Below are 14519 nucleotides of genomic sequence, written 5' to 3'. Positions count from 1 at the left end.
CTTTCCTTTATTCGTTTCCAATTTCTGAGGGGGAAAAAAAAAAAAAAGCACATTTGTCTTTGGGCATCTACAAGATACACAAAAAGTTATAAGTTATGTTTATGTCTGTGGAGAGGTAGAGGTTTTTTTAATATTATGATTCTGACTTTGTAAAAAGCAAACAATACTAAGTCAACAGGCAGATGAAAATTAGAGGCAGAAACCAAAAAGGCATGGTTCACGTAATTTCTCAGTGATTAATATCCTGCATAGAATGTTCGATGCAAACCATGCCAACCAACCATCTCATTTCTGTGGTGTCACATGAACAAATTAAAATTGTATTGCTCCAAGTACACCACTACCTCAATATAACACGAATTTGGATAGAACGCGGTAAAGCAGTGCTCCAGGGGGGCAGGGCTGCGCACTCCTGTGTAGCAAAGCAAGTTCAATATAACGCTGTTTCACCTATAATGCAGTAAGATGTTTTGGTTCTCAAGGACAGCGTTATATCAAGGCAGAGGTGTATTAGACAAGAAAGTTGATCACGAAATGGAATTTCCATTCCAAATCAGAACAAAAATCCAAAATTTACCACAGAATGAAAAAAAACATCTATTTTTTAATGTGGAACCATCAAAACATTTTGAGTTCATCATGTTGAATTGTTTTGACAACATTAAAACATTATAATTTCTAACATTAACATTTTGATATAATATAAAATCCAAATGATGTCCAAGTGAAACATTTTTACCTTACTGAAGTGAAACAATTTGACACATAAAGTGCGAAAGTCAAAACAAATTTTGCCTTCCCCCCCATTTAAACATTTCATCGAAAAAACAAAAACAAAAAATCCCCAACACATCCATGCAACACATTTGAACTTTGACAAAACTGCATTTTCTGGCAGAAAACTGGGATTGAACATTTTTGATGGCTCTTAGGTGACACAGGAACAATCCTGTACTGGCATGAGGAATCCAGCATTGACAAGGTAGATGCACTTCATGTCTAACTTCTATGATTCTATGACAGTTGTGAGAATTTAGCCCATATAATTTTGTTCTCTTTTCAGTTACACCAGACCAACACGATGGGACTGCAGCATTTCAGATTCTGTTTGTGCACAGTAAAACTGGCTTTTAGATGTGCGCAGGAGACCATAAAGATTTTGTTCTTTCCAAAAATATATTTAAAAAACCCACTACACACACAAAAAGAAGTAGTCTCTTTTCATAACTAAGAAAGCCTTTCACTCTTTTTTATTCCGCCTCCCCTCCATTCTTCTTCAAGGTTTTCATATAAATGTCAAATTCCTAAACACTGTTCTTTGGCTCACTGTTTTCTTCGTATTATGGAAAAGGCCAAATCACTCTAACAATTCTCAGCCTCCCACTGCAGCAGACTTGTGTACCCTAATCTAAAAAGAGGAACACGCAGTTCTTGTCCTTTGATGAACACAAGTAACACAGAGCACACAATTATGATGACAAGACTAGAAATGGGAATTATTGTGTTCCCCCCACATTGTTTCTTATTTTCTGAATGATAAAAAACTAAAAAAAACCGAAAAGAACAACCCTACTCCTGTAAAAATTTATTCTTCACTTACAGTTGTAGAGGAAATCTAGAAAAACAGTATTAGAAGAAAATTGCCAAACAACAGGGTAGCGGCTTGACATTAAACACAACACTTGTGACATTAACCCATTGAAAGACGTTAGAAGCAGATTAAACACTTAGTGGGATATATAATAAGTGTCTACTTAGGGAGCCTCATTTAGCTGTTTACATCTGTCAAGCCACTGAAACTGCACAGTTGCCTATAAAGGCCTTTGATAATGACAGTGGAGCTATGATTAGCATGATTCGAGCTACTCCAGACAAAGAAGTGCCAGAGAAAGGATGTCTCCAAGCACAAAGCTACTGACCCAAGAAGCCAGTGACGAGAAGAGGCATTAATGCTTTTCTTAAGTGCAGAGGCAAAGAACCACTTAGCCAAAATGTATTCACCTAAAGAAAGTTTGGCTGACTGACCAGTAGAGCAAAGATGCCTGTGATTTTAGTGATGGGGATGACACATTGTTTATAGAACTCAAACTCGACAGATTAATATTCTTTGGACTAGCAAGGAAAATAGAAGAATTGATTTACTGGGTCAATTCACTAGTTACATCTGAAAAGAAAAATGGTGACCTGAGGCAGTGTATTGACCCAAAAAATATGAACAAATAGATAGTGAGCATTTCCACTCACTAACTAAAACAGACACAGGCAGCGCTGGAGCAAAATTATTTCCCAATGCTAGATGCATCTCCAGGATTTTACCGGATACCTCTAAGTGAGGATACAGCAAAAGCGATGAACTTTCAATGCACCATTTGTCTGTTCCTGTTTCAAAAGGATCACATCTGTCACTAGAGCCTGAGCCAATCCACAGAACACAAAACAGTACAGCTGTTTGAAGAGCTGAACAGTGTGAAACTGTTTTTCCTTGGGTATTGGAGTCTGTAGGAAGGCTGAGTAAAATATAAGGGACTTAATGTCTGCTACAGCAAGCCAGGACAACTGAATTTGAAACTACATCATGACAAGTTTGGTGGCCAGGAGGTTACTGCATGTTACCATGAAGAAGAGATACAGCTAAATTAAGGAATGTTATAAAACATCTGCCAGACACAGGGTATAAGTAGTGTGACCAGATGTCCCAATTTTATAAGGACCATCCTGAAACTTGGGGCTATGTCTTATATAGGTGCCTATTATCCCCCACCCCCTGTCCTGATTTTTCACCCTTACTATCTGGTCACCCTAGGTATCAGGCAAGCCATGATGAAATGTGGTCGCTCGTAATACATGCCCCTTTCTTCCTGCTACCAGTCAAGAAACACGATACATAAACTAAAAAGGACTAAAGAATCCTGTGGCACCTTATAGACTAACAGACGTTTTGGAGCATGAGCTTTCGTGGGTAAATACCCACTTCGTCAGATGCATCAAAGGAGTGTGAACCAGTTCTCTCTCTAATGGCATGTCTACACAGGGACATCCAGAAAAGTTCATCTGAATTAACTAATGGTGTGAATTTGAAGTGGATTAGTTAAACCATATTAGAATCATACTAGATTAGGGTTGGAAGAGACCTCAGGAAGTCATCCAGACCAACCCTCTGCTCAAAGTAGGACCAACCCCATGTGAAGCTCCATGTGAACACCCTCCATTATTACAGTGGCCTTAATTTGGTTTATTTCAGTGGGCCCAGAATTTGGTTTTCCTCCCCATGGAGAAAGTTTCCACAAATCTACTACAAAAGCAATGTTCATGCTAATCTCCCATGCAAATCTTGTTGCCTCAGCAGGAGAAGACACTTGTCATTCAATTTTAAGGAAGAGATGGAAACACAACATGACCTGGCCAAGGATGGCACCTTGCTATGAAATTGGGCCTTGTAGCGAGGCAGTGTGGCTCCCCTCCCCCTCAGGGAGGGTCGAGCCCCATCAGTCATCCATGGGGGCGGGGCCGCTAAGCGGAAGTCCCGCCCCTCAGAGGGTCAGGAGGCAACCCAGAAGAATAAAAGCCGGGCCCCAGCCTTCAGTTGCAAGGCTGCCACTGGCAGGAGCACACGTGTCCGCTGACGCCCGTAACTGGGAGACTGCCCGAGCCAGAGGCCGAGACCAGGAGCCGCCAGAGCTGCCTCGTCCCTACTACGACGAGGAGCCACCAGAGCTGCCTCGCCCCTACTACGGCCCCGAGGAGCCCCCAGACCAGGCTTGGCCTGCATTCCCCGAAACCTTCCTGGACCTGCCGCCCAGCCCGGATTGGGAGGAACCGATGGTCCTGGACGTCCCCGGAACAGAGGCCCCGGACCAGGTAGGAGTAGAGGGGGAGGTAGGAAGTATCCCAGGGGAGCCTGACGCCAGTCAGGCTGTAGAGTTAACCTTGCCAATGTCAGTGTGTTTCGTAACCGGGTGGCAGATTCCCCCTCTTCCCAGCCGAAGAGGCCAGAGCTGCTTGTTACTGTGTTTGGCGCCAGCCCAAACCAAGGGCTGGGCCAGTTTTGACTTTGCCACTGCTCTGACCTGCCGAAAGGCCAGAGCGGATTGTAATTGCAGGGAAGACAGTGAGGCCGGTGTGGCTCCCCTCCTCCTCAGGGAGGGTCGAGCCCCGGCGGAACCCGTCTACAGGCCTCAATCCAATATCTCTTATGCTGATATATCTCTATTGACTCCACTGGAGTCATTCCTGATTTACCGCAGTGAGAGTGAAATCACATAGGTTCAGAATGAGAGAACCAAGATAAAGTTGAAGGTCCGTTGTGTCTGGGGTTAAGACAAAAGATAGATAATATTTCTCTTCTCTGATATGTCTGCTGAGCCAAAATGGTTTCCTAACCTAAATTTAAGGTCATCAGGCCACACGCTATTGAGTAAAACCAGGGATGAGTTTGGCCCCATATCCCTAAAAGACTTAAAACAAGAGGTGATCAAAAATCAATTTAAAGTTACTGTATCAATGGCTGATGCCTGGTCTCATTGAAATAAAACAATTTTGTCACTAATTTTAATGGAACTTGATTTTAGCCCTATGTATTTATGTAAATAGGAGATATGTCTCAATGCCAAATTTTATTTACCAAAATTACAAATAACCAGCAATACTTTCTTGGCCAAAGAACAGATCGAAAAATATAACTGTATACACATGGATCTTACACAATCATTTGAATTGCTTGAGTCAAACATTACAGGATCGCAGTATTATGGTATTGTGTAGAGGATTCAAAAAAGTCACTGTCCTATTGTGCTAGGCACTGTACAGACACAAAGTCTAAATTCTTCCTGGGAAGGATTGTCTAACTCCATAAGCAAGATGGACAAGGGACAGGAGGGGGAAGAGGCACGGTGAGGGGATGTGATTAGCCCAAATATCAGAGGGCCGGGCAGCAGAAGAGAGGAGATCTATGCTCTACTACCATGACACCCGGTCCAGAGCTTTAGTCTCTCGATCACCCTCCTATTTAGATTAGATTAGAAAGATAGATAAGGGCTTCAAAACCACACACCAAATAATTATCACTTTGAGACTGACACCTGAGCGTGTCTTATTTTCATATCTTCTCTACAACATTTATCTTGTTTCTTTAACTTATACTCAGTTTGGCTTCCCCAACCTCAAATGTACATGATTTCCGATTGCAGCCTTTGTACAATTCCCCAGGGACTTCCCAGTTCATTGTATGACTTTTCTTTGACACTTTTTAGCATAAAACATCTTCTGTCTCCCTCTAAACATCCAGCATGCATCTAGTACAGCAACGGCAAACTGCCAACGTTCTAATCAGAGCAGTGGTCCCCAATGTGGTGCCCGCAGGCACCATGGCACCCTCTGGAGCATTTATGTGTGCCTGCCTAGTGCCCTGCAGGGGAGAGAAGCTGCAGCCCTGCGCCTGCCGAGGACAGAGAACTCAGGCTGGAGTGCAGTGTTCTCTGTTCCCGGCAGTTGTGGGGCCTTCCTAGTCCCTAGGGACAGAGAGCTCCGAGGCTGCAGGCTGAGGGCGCTGGTGTTCTGGGTCCCCGGCAGGAGTGGGACCCGCCTAGTGCCCAACAGGGGAGAGAATTCGGGCCCCCGCGCCTGCTGGGGACAGAGTACTCCAGGGCTGCGGGCGCCAGTGTTCTCTGTCCTCACGGCTTCTCTCTTGATTCATATATTATGTAATATTAAATATGTTTCTTTGTATTATTTAATGTACAAATACAAAATAAGCCTTGAAAAATTGTTGGCGCCCACCATACTCTTTTGAAAACATGAATGTGCTACTGGTCACAAAAAGGTTGGGGAGCACTGAATCAGAGGGTTGGTGGTGCTGAACCACTGAGCCATGTCACTAGACTTTTCTAAGCTTTATCCGGGGCTTAAAGAAAACCAGATTGGGCTATTCTGACACTTCATTGGTGGCCTGCCTCATCAGCTTCTGAGTTTAAACTTTCATTGAAATGAATTTTAGTACAGTCGGGCAAAATTTTTCATGCAAAGCCTTTTTCTGCCAAAAAAAAAAAATAATAGAAAATGTGCATTGACCAAAAATTTGCAAATTCAGGTCAATTTTGCTTAGTTATTTAGGTTGGAAATTTTTTTTAGAAACATGGACGCTTTGTTTCAGTATTTCCAAAACAAAACATTTTGACTTTTTATTTTGAAAACACATTTTGTTTTGCAATTTCCCTCAAATTGTATTTAAATGTTTTCTTAAACCTCAATATCAAAATTTAACTTTTTGTTTTGGGTCAGCTAGAATGTTTTAGTTGACATGAAACTAAACATTTCAGCTTGCTGAAAATCTGAAAACATTTTTGCTTTCGGTAGAACTGAAACATTTCCCTCCCACACCCAGTTTTTTTTAAGTTTATCCACAAAACTGAAAAAGGAATTATTCGCACACCTTTCTTTTCTAGCTCTTGTGGTTACAAACAAAAAACACGACACACCAACCACACTTCTGAATGTGATCCAATTCTGCACACATACAGAAACAGTTTGCTCCCACTCATCTCAATGGGGTGTCAGTTCAAAAACTTAGTAGCGGCAATTTATCCCCGAACTGTTAGGTATTTCACTACTGTGCATGTTAGTAGTCTCTAACTTACCAAAGTGTGGGCTGATACTAAAGACATAACTGATGAAAAATATCCATTGGGTCATTTTGTTCACTCTAGTTTTAGACATCCCAAGCAATGAGGCTTTCAGCGCCTCCCTTAGGGAGACTGTTCCCCAAACTAACCTTTCCTGACTTTTAGAATGAATTTTCCCTTTGCTCATGCCACTGTTACTAGGTACACGCCCCAGAAGAGAATTTAATAGGTTCTGAACATCTGTATCTTCAGTTGATTTTTAAAAATGCAGACCAGGCCCTAAATCCAAATTTAAATTCCTCCCCTCTCACCTCCAGAAGCGTATTATATTTGTGAAAGTTTACGTTTACCATGGCACATAGTTCATTGCTTTAATCCATACAAAGACATATGAAGCCCCATCTTTTAATTCAAGAGCCAGCCACGTTACTCATTGTGAGAGATGTTATTGGATCCATATCTGTAATTCCTTTTTCCATTACACAACACAGCTCAACATTCACAAGCATACAAGAGCAGATACATTTACATCCTTTCACGTAGAACAGTTAATATTTTCTTACAGAAGGATGGTTAACAAAGCTTCAGATTCTGCCACAAAATATTAACACAAGACCAATATTAAAAATTGATAGGCTGCTTGGCTTGTTTTAGAAATGCGCTACATAAAATGGAATGTTAACTCCATGCTGTTATATTTTTAGCAGATTGTGAATTCCTACTGTGTCCTTACCTAGCACTGAAGTGGTGAAATTAACGAATACAAAGTTTAGGAAAACCTTTATAACCGAGCCGTCATGCTATGGAATGGAATTCCAAATGCAATGGTGTAAACCTCATTGTTTGACAAGCTTAGATCCAGAATGGATTAAGTGCTGGGAATAGTGGACCTAATTCTGCTACATGGATTTGAACGGCGTTCTTTCTGATTAACACCGGTGTAACTGAGAGGAGAATCCAACCTTCTAGAATGTACCTATCACTTTGTGAGCAATTATGTGTGGGTTTGTGTACCAAAAAAATCATTCTGATGGTGCACAAAAGCCAGATAACTACATATATAAAATCAGCATAATTTGCATGTACAGCCATTAATTGTGTATGTACATTAAGTGTGCAAATGAACTGATAAGTGTGCATCTGAGAAACTGCAGCCGTTTTTAAAGGCTTATTAATTTTTGCATTTCTAGCTTCTATGATTCTGGTTCATTCCCCCAACTAATCTTACTCTTAAGAATTATCTATAGACTACATTTACAAAAATAAGTCTGCACACGTGCCTTACACATTCAAAATACCAATGCTCTGATTCAAGAAAGCAGTTAAGCAAATGCCTAACTTTAAGCAAGTGATTAAGTCCCATTCGTTTCAATAGGATTAAAGCATGTGTTTTAGTGCTTTGCTGCACACAGAGATCATTTCCTAAAACAGGGCTGAAAGGAACACAGATGCACCAGGGATTTACTTGTGCAAATATAATTTCACACTTGACCCCCAACTGGGGCACACAAGTCTGGTGTTTTGCACATGAAACTTGTGCATATGCATCTACATGTTTGCAAGCTGATTTACAAATTTGGATCTGACTAAAGGCAAGTTTTAAATTAAATGTCAGGCTCCTCTCTTGAGAATGAATTAGCATTATTAGCCAGATCACATAACCATAGTAAAATGCCACATTGAAGCCCATAGCACCGTTTCAGGAGAAATTCTCTTGGAAATTCAGGCCTGATAGTAGATGCTAAGGAGTTCGAAGTAGGAAATATAGCTCTTTAAACACCAGATGACACCTTGTCCATAATAATAAGTTTCTCAGCACATTTAAATAGTTTGGTTTGGGGGCTAAAAAGCAACTTTCATTTAGCGGGACTTCAGCTCTCAAAAACAATCACCATCCACTGAGGCCAACAATATGAGTGAAAATACACAAGGGGAGAGCAAATAAAACAGTTGTTAAGGCCTCACAAGGAAGCCATACAAACACCTTAGTTAACAAGTTTAATTAACTGGCTCTTTTCTCCTTAATACTGTGCAGCCTAACACTGAATGGCAAATCCCTCACTGACAGACTTTGCTTTAGTTTCCTGCAGGGAACTAATTTTTTTCTTATTCTCAAAGCAGCTCAGAAGCTCCCAACAACTGCTGCTGGTAGCGCCTAGCCCTGGCACCACTGAAGACTTTTCTACCACACAACTGAGCTGACACGGACCCAGTTTCCAGCGGAGAGAAATAACTTACCAAAGCTTGGTTGTTTATAACCTCTCACTGTGGTCCTTTCCCCTGACCCCTCTGGAAGGACAATATACCTACCAGGCTCTCCGTCATACAAATCTTGTCTGATACAAGTTCCCATATATTGCCTCCCCAGTTTATTGGGGTCTAATGTGAATGTCTGTTTCAGGTTCGACTCCCAAGAACAACCTTACAGAAAGGATGCTGCACCGTCCATCTAAAACTCCAGCCCTCTTAAGAAGTTTGAGGCGCTTGCAAAATCCCCGTGTGAGCCTGAGGCTAAGACCACTCTCACCTCCAGGCTGCAGCACTCAGCGCAATCTCCTATTTTACATTAGCCCTTTTCCAGCATGTTGAGGCACTGAGATACAGTCCATTAAAATAAATGGGTACTAAGATTACTGGCATTGAGCATGCCATGCCATTTTCTGTCAAGCACTGTGCTTTCCCTACCAATTTGGGAAAAGCCCCTTTATAAATGGTCACTGATCAGTTTAATCTGCTCTTGCCCCACTCCTGAGATACTCATGTACATCACAGCAGTCTCTACATTCATAGAACTGTTCTAGGAAAAAGGTTGGCAGGACTGGACTAGACTAAACAATGAAGTGTCTTTTTATTAGTAATCCTCTTATGTCTGTCAAACCGCAAGGCTGACCAACAAGCTAAACTGCAAAATGAAGGTGTTCATAGTTTAAGAGGACAAGAGCAACAAAAATGACATGGGACTAGACACGTTTCCCTCCATAAAAGTTATGATTAATATTATGTTAGCATCCGCAACATAGAGCTGATCCCAGAAACAAGCGCTATTAGCAGGCACCTACTCTGCTCCTAATTTTCCATAAAAATCCACATAGCACATTTCACTGCACAGGATCAGCTGGAGGAAAATGTGGCTTTGACAAACCAACCCGGTTTGTGATCACAGAGATGGAAAAGAACTTTGAGATCATTCAGCCACGCTTACTGCCCAGGCAGGATTGATCCTTTCTCTGCCTTAGCTAGCGTCTGGTACAGTCCCACAGAACACTTCTAACGCTTCTCAAGGGCGATTACTTTGCAACTCTCTCCTACAGTCTAGTAGGAGGCTATTGCATGGGCTAATCACTGTCATAGAGATCGCTCACGACTTCCTCACACCACTGGACTTAGTTTCCTCTGAGTTCTGCCCCGGGATGAATGGGGGCATTTCCCCAAAGAATCAGATCTCTTTATTGCAGCTGGAGAGATAAGGAGTGGTAGCATTCTGCCAAAGCCAGCCTGGAGAGTTTAAAGAGGGAAACTTCACGTTTTCCTGCTCCGATCAAACCAGCTCCCCAGAGTTTCTCTCCAGGAAGACAACAGGACAGGTGCCGTCAAGGGAATCAGTGAAAGGGGGGAAGGGGGAGCGCAACAGGCTTGTGTAAGGAGGCGGCTAAGCCACTAAACTCGGGGATTGCGTGGACCTGGAAGTGGGAGCGGGGGGATCGCCCAGGTTCTCGGGAAGCTGGACCCGAATCAACTCCCGAACCGCACTTTCCCCCCATGCGCGGGGCACCGCGATCCAGGCTGATTCACGCGGTGAAACCCACCCCGGCCGCCGCCCGCGTTCCCCAGCCCGGGGCAGGCGCTGAGAGGGCGGCCCCGGCTCGCTTACCTTTGCACAGCAGCGCTCCCAGCAGCAGGCTGGCCGCGGAGCAGAGCCGCCAACTGCTCCTGGCCGCAACCCCCCCGGGGCCCATGGCGGTGCCGGGGAGCGGTGTCCCGGGCGCTGCTCCGAGAGGCGGCTCCCCCCGTTACCGCTCCCTTCCCGCGGCCCCCTCCGGGCGAGCCATCCGCAAGCCCCCCGCAGCGGCTCCTTCGCGCCCCCGGGCGGGCGCCTCTCCACGCCGGGCTCAGCCCCACGCGCGCCCCATGCTGCCGGGCTCCGCACCCGCCGGGAGCTTCCCCCGGGGCAGCGGGCTGGAGCGCGCCGCCCGCGGGACCCAACTTCCCAGCCCGGCGGTGGGGGACGCGCCGGAGAGCTGCGGCCGCGAGCACCCAGGGCAACCCCCGGAGCACTGAGCCGCCTCGCTCCCCAGCCGGCTCTGCCCCTGCCTCTATCCCGCCGCCAGCGCGCACAGCCCGACTTTCCTCCGAGCCGGGAGACTGAAACCCCCTCGCCCGGCGGAGGCGGTAACCTGGGGGCTGAGCGAGCCCGGGCTCCAATCAGCGCCCTCCCTCCTCCCCCGCTGCCCGCCCTGGGAGCCTCCCAAGCCCGGGCCTCGCCGGGGCAGAACAGCCGCAGCCAGCGCTCTGGGGGGATCAGCCGCCGGCTTGTGAGCCCAGGCGGTGGGGTGGGGAGACAGCTGGCTGGGGAGGGAAAGGAGACCCCTGTCCAGAAAGTCAGGGGAGATAGAGGAGAGAAGCCCTTCCCCAGGCCTTAGGGGAACGGGGACTCCAAGGCAGGGGAGTGGGGAAAGAGAGCAGCCCCAAGCAGGGGGCCTATGGAAGGCATCACCCACCAAGAGCACATAAGCACTGGGCAGGGAGTGGGGCGAGGGCAGATGAAGCCCTGCGGGGACTGGGCAGCAGGGACCCTTGGCCCAGGCATGTGGCATAAGAGGTGGGGCAAGAGCGGAGCCAACACTGGAACCGGGGAAGGAAAGATTGGGGGAAAATTCCTAGGTGGTTGAGCAGCACGGGACAAGGTGTGATGGGTAAGGGGTAAGATAGCCCCTCAGGCCGGCAGGGAGACAAGAAACCTCCTGGATTTCACCAGCTGCACCTTTCTCTACCAGATCCTTCTGTCCACTGCTTTGTCCTTTCCCTTCCATCCAGGCATAATATTCATTCCTGAAGCCCCTCATTTATCTTCCGTACTGTCTGGTGGGAAACCCAGATACCATTGATATTTACCCTTTTCCCATCCCCCTGTGCAGGAAGTGGGTGAGGTGGGGCAAGCATAGAGCTGCAGCCTTTAAGGACACACACAGAGGTAGCTAAGATGCCTCCACTTTTTTACCGCTGATGTCTTGGAACTACTTTTGTCACCAGATGAGGAAAGGGGGGCAAGACAGGGCCCAAGCACCTGATCCCTGTACCACCTCCTTCTCCACTGTGGGGTGCATCTTACTCCTGTGAGAAGTGCAGAGCACAAAAGCCGTAGGTTCCAGTACAAATCATTCCTTGAAAGTGGAAACCTCTCCTCTTACCTTGAGAATCTGGGCCCCAATCTCACAGCTGAATCCTTTCAGGGCACCCCTTATGCCTGCCTGGAGTGCTGCAGAAGTCAACAGGATTCTGCATGAGCAGCAGTTCCATCCAGGTACGGTCAACTGAAAGATCAAGGCCAGAGATTTTTATTTCAACTTTTTATAAACAAGCAAGAGTAAAACCTGTTTTCACCAGTTATAAAAAGTGTGTTATTTAAGAGGCAAGTTATTTAAGAGGTAAAAACTATTGCCAGTGCCCTAGAATGAAACAGTCGCTTGATTGCCTTAAAACTATGCATTTCTTACAAAATCTCCACAGTGTGTTTGAGATAGTCATGGCCATGTCATCTTAGTAATGTTTAAGGAGAATCAAGGTTTTTCACAGCTTTCATGGAAATCAGTTTACATAATTTTATTACTAAATATGATTACATTAGCTATAAAAAGGGGGTCATTTTGCCCACCCTCTCATTTTAATGTGTTTTGCTCAGTCTTATCACATAGATAATTTTTCCAGAAAACAAATCATTTTTTTTCTAAATGGAAATTTTTCACAAAAAAAACTTCAATGTTGAAAAAAAGTACGTTTGTCAGTTTAAAAAAAATCTTTCATCCAAAAACTGTAGAACAGCTCTGGAGTTAAGCACTATGATTGTATATTCTATTGTAGACACTACAAATATTTGTTAGTGGAGTTCAAACCTAAGAATTTGCAGCCAGGGATAAAATGCAACTGGCAACAAACATTTATGTCCTGTCTATACCAAAATTTGTACACAATCTGTGTGAGCAATGAATTTGATTTAAGAGAGCAAGGAGCCACTGTCAAGGCCAATGCCTCTTACCCAGAGGATCAAATGCACTTTTATATCATCCTTAAAACAGAAATAGTTATGATTTTTTTAAGTGTGAAGAAAAGCTTACATTTAATGCAAATTGGAGACAGATGGCACATAGTACAGTTTGGAAGTACTGACAAAAGGATAGGTGACAAATCCAAAGGACTATGTGTACATTACTATTCGCTTAGCACACACTGCATTCAAAGAACACTTTGGATGTTGCACACAGATGTTAGAGACTTTCACAGCTAAGATTTAAAGGTGAGGTACCAAGGTGATGAGTAGGGTATAAGAATCTGAAGAGAACAGAATAAATTCTGCTAGAAGTTGTGTTGGTCCCTCACAATTATATTTGATTTCTCGGGGTTTGTACAGTATTTAGGTGCTAGACTTTTCAACTCTCTAAACTCTAAGATTCTTTGATAAGGCTAACATTTTCAAAGAAGCTTAAGGGAGTTAGGCACCCAAATTATATTGAAAGTCAAAAATTCCAGCCTAATTTATTTTCTGAAGCACATATGATGAACATGTGAGATGCTGTGAAAAATATAAAAAATTAATACTAGACAAAACCGTACATGAGTGGAGGGTGAGTATTTTTGGGAAGGACTGAAAAAGGAAATTGCAACTTTAAAGTCAAATAGGAAAAACTTCATTGCCTTCATTTGATATTAGCCCAAACTTTCCCTTTAAACCTGTAAACAAAGGTGTGTTGTAGAAGTTAAATTATATTTGAGCGCATCTCTGACTGGTATTTATGCTGTCTTAAAATCATCTCCCCAAAACTCTTTTGATCTGTTTACGGAGGGCCAGATTCTGCCTCCTTATGCACAGTAATACATAACTCTTCAAGTAGTCCCATGGACATGGAGGGTGCTAGTCACAGAGGAAGGTAACATGCAATGTGAATAAGGATATGAACCTAGTGTAACAGCCAAATTCTGCTCTACTTGAAGTCAACAGGAATTTTACTCTTGAGAAAGAGGCCTGAATCCTGTAATGAAGCTACTCACTGGAGGGCTAAAGGACCAGGTCTACTGACTCCAGTGAATTTTTACAGCTAAGCTTCATTCAAAGTTCAGCATGGCAACGTAATGGATTACCAAGGAGTTTCTTTTGGATGTCTCTTCAGGAACAGCAGCAGGGAATGATAAATACCATGTCACTTCATTTTATACAACCTCCGTAATTCAAAACTTACAAGGAGAATGTGTGTGTGTGTGTGTGTGTGTGTGTGTGTGTGTGTGTGCAAAACTTACAAGGAGAATGTGTGTGTGTGTGTGTGTGTGTGTGTGTGTGTATATATTTTCAGTTATTAGATACTTCAACCACAGCCACATGAAATAAAGTTATAGGACTTGGTTTTTAAATGTGGGAGTCTCACATTAGGAGCTTAAACCAATGTTTTGATGCCTGTTTGGACACTTATACGTTTACATTTTGGGCCACAGAAGAGTCAGTTCTTCCCACAGTTACTACATGCAAGTGGAGGGAAATGCTGAGCTGTCTCGGGAACCACTATGTGGGGACGGTAAGTACATATTTATTTTTCAAGGGTGCCTGAAATCTGTCCTTTTGCTTGGGGGCTTGCACAAGGGTCTCTGTGCTGCAGAAGCCCGATAACATCCCAATGCAAGAAGGATACTGCCGTG

At 44.1% G+C, this 14519-nt stretch overlaps 1 protein-coding gene across 2 annotated transcripts in view; it reads right to left on the bottom strand.

The window, feature by feature from the left end:
* Nucleotides 1–10599, bottom strand: part of TMEM132C (transmembrane protein 132C) — a 299900-nt gene extending 289301 nt beyond the window's left edge. For both annotated transcript variants that reach the window (XM_030583380.1, XM_030583381.1), the window contains exon 1: nucleotides 10489–10599. In XM_030583380.1, the coding sequence (XP_030439240.1) occupies nucleotides 10489–10573 (85 nt within the window). In that variant the 5' untranslated portion in view covers nucleotides 10574–10599. The remainder of the gene's footprint in view (nucleotides 1–10488) is intronic.
* Nucleotides 10600–14519: the final 3920 nt, after the last annotated feature.

This window comes from Gopherus evgoodei, chromosome 13 (genome assembly GCF_007399415.2).
Source record: "Gopherus evgoodei ecotype Sinaloan lineage chromosome 13, rGopEvg1_v1.p, whole genome shotgun sequence".
Classification (NCBI taxonomy): Eukaryota; Metazoa; Chordata; order Testudines; family Testudinidae; genus Gopherus; species Gopherus evgoodei.
The sequence above is the reverse complement of the archived record's forward strand: the minus strand, read 5'-3'. Positions and strand labels throughout refer to the sequence as shown.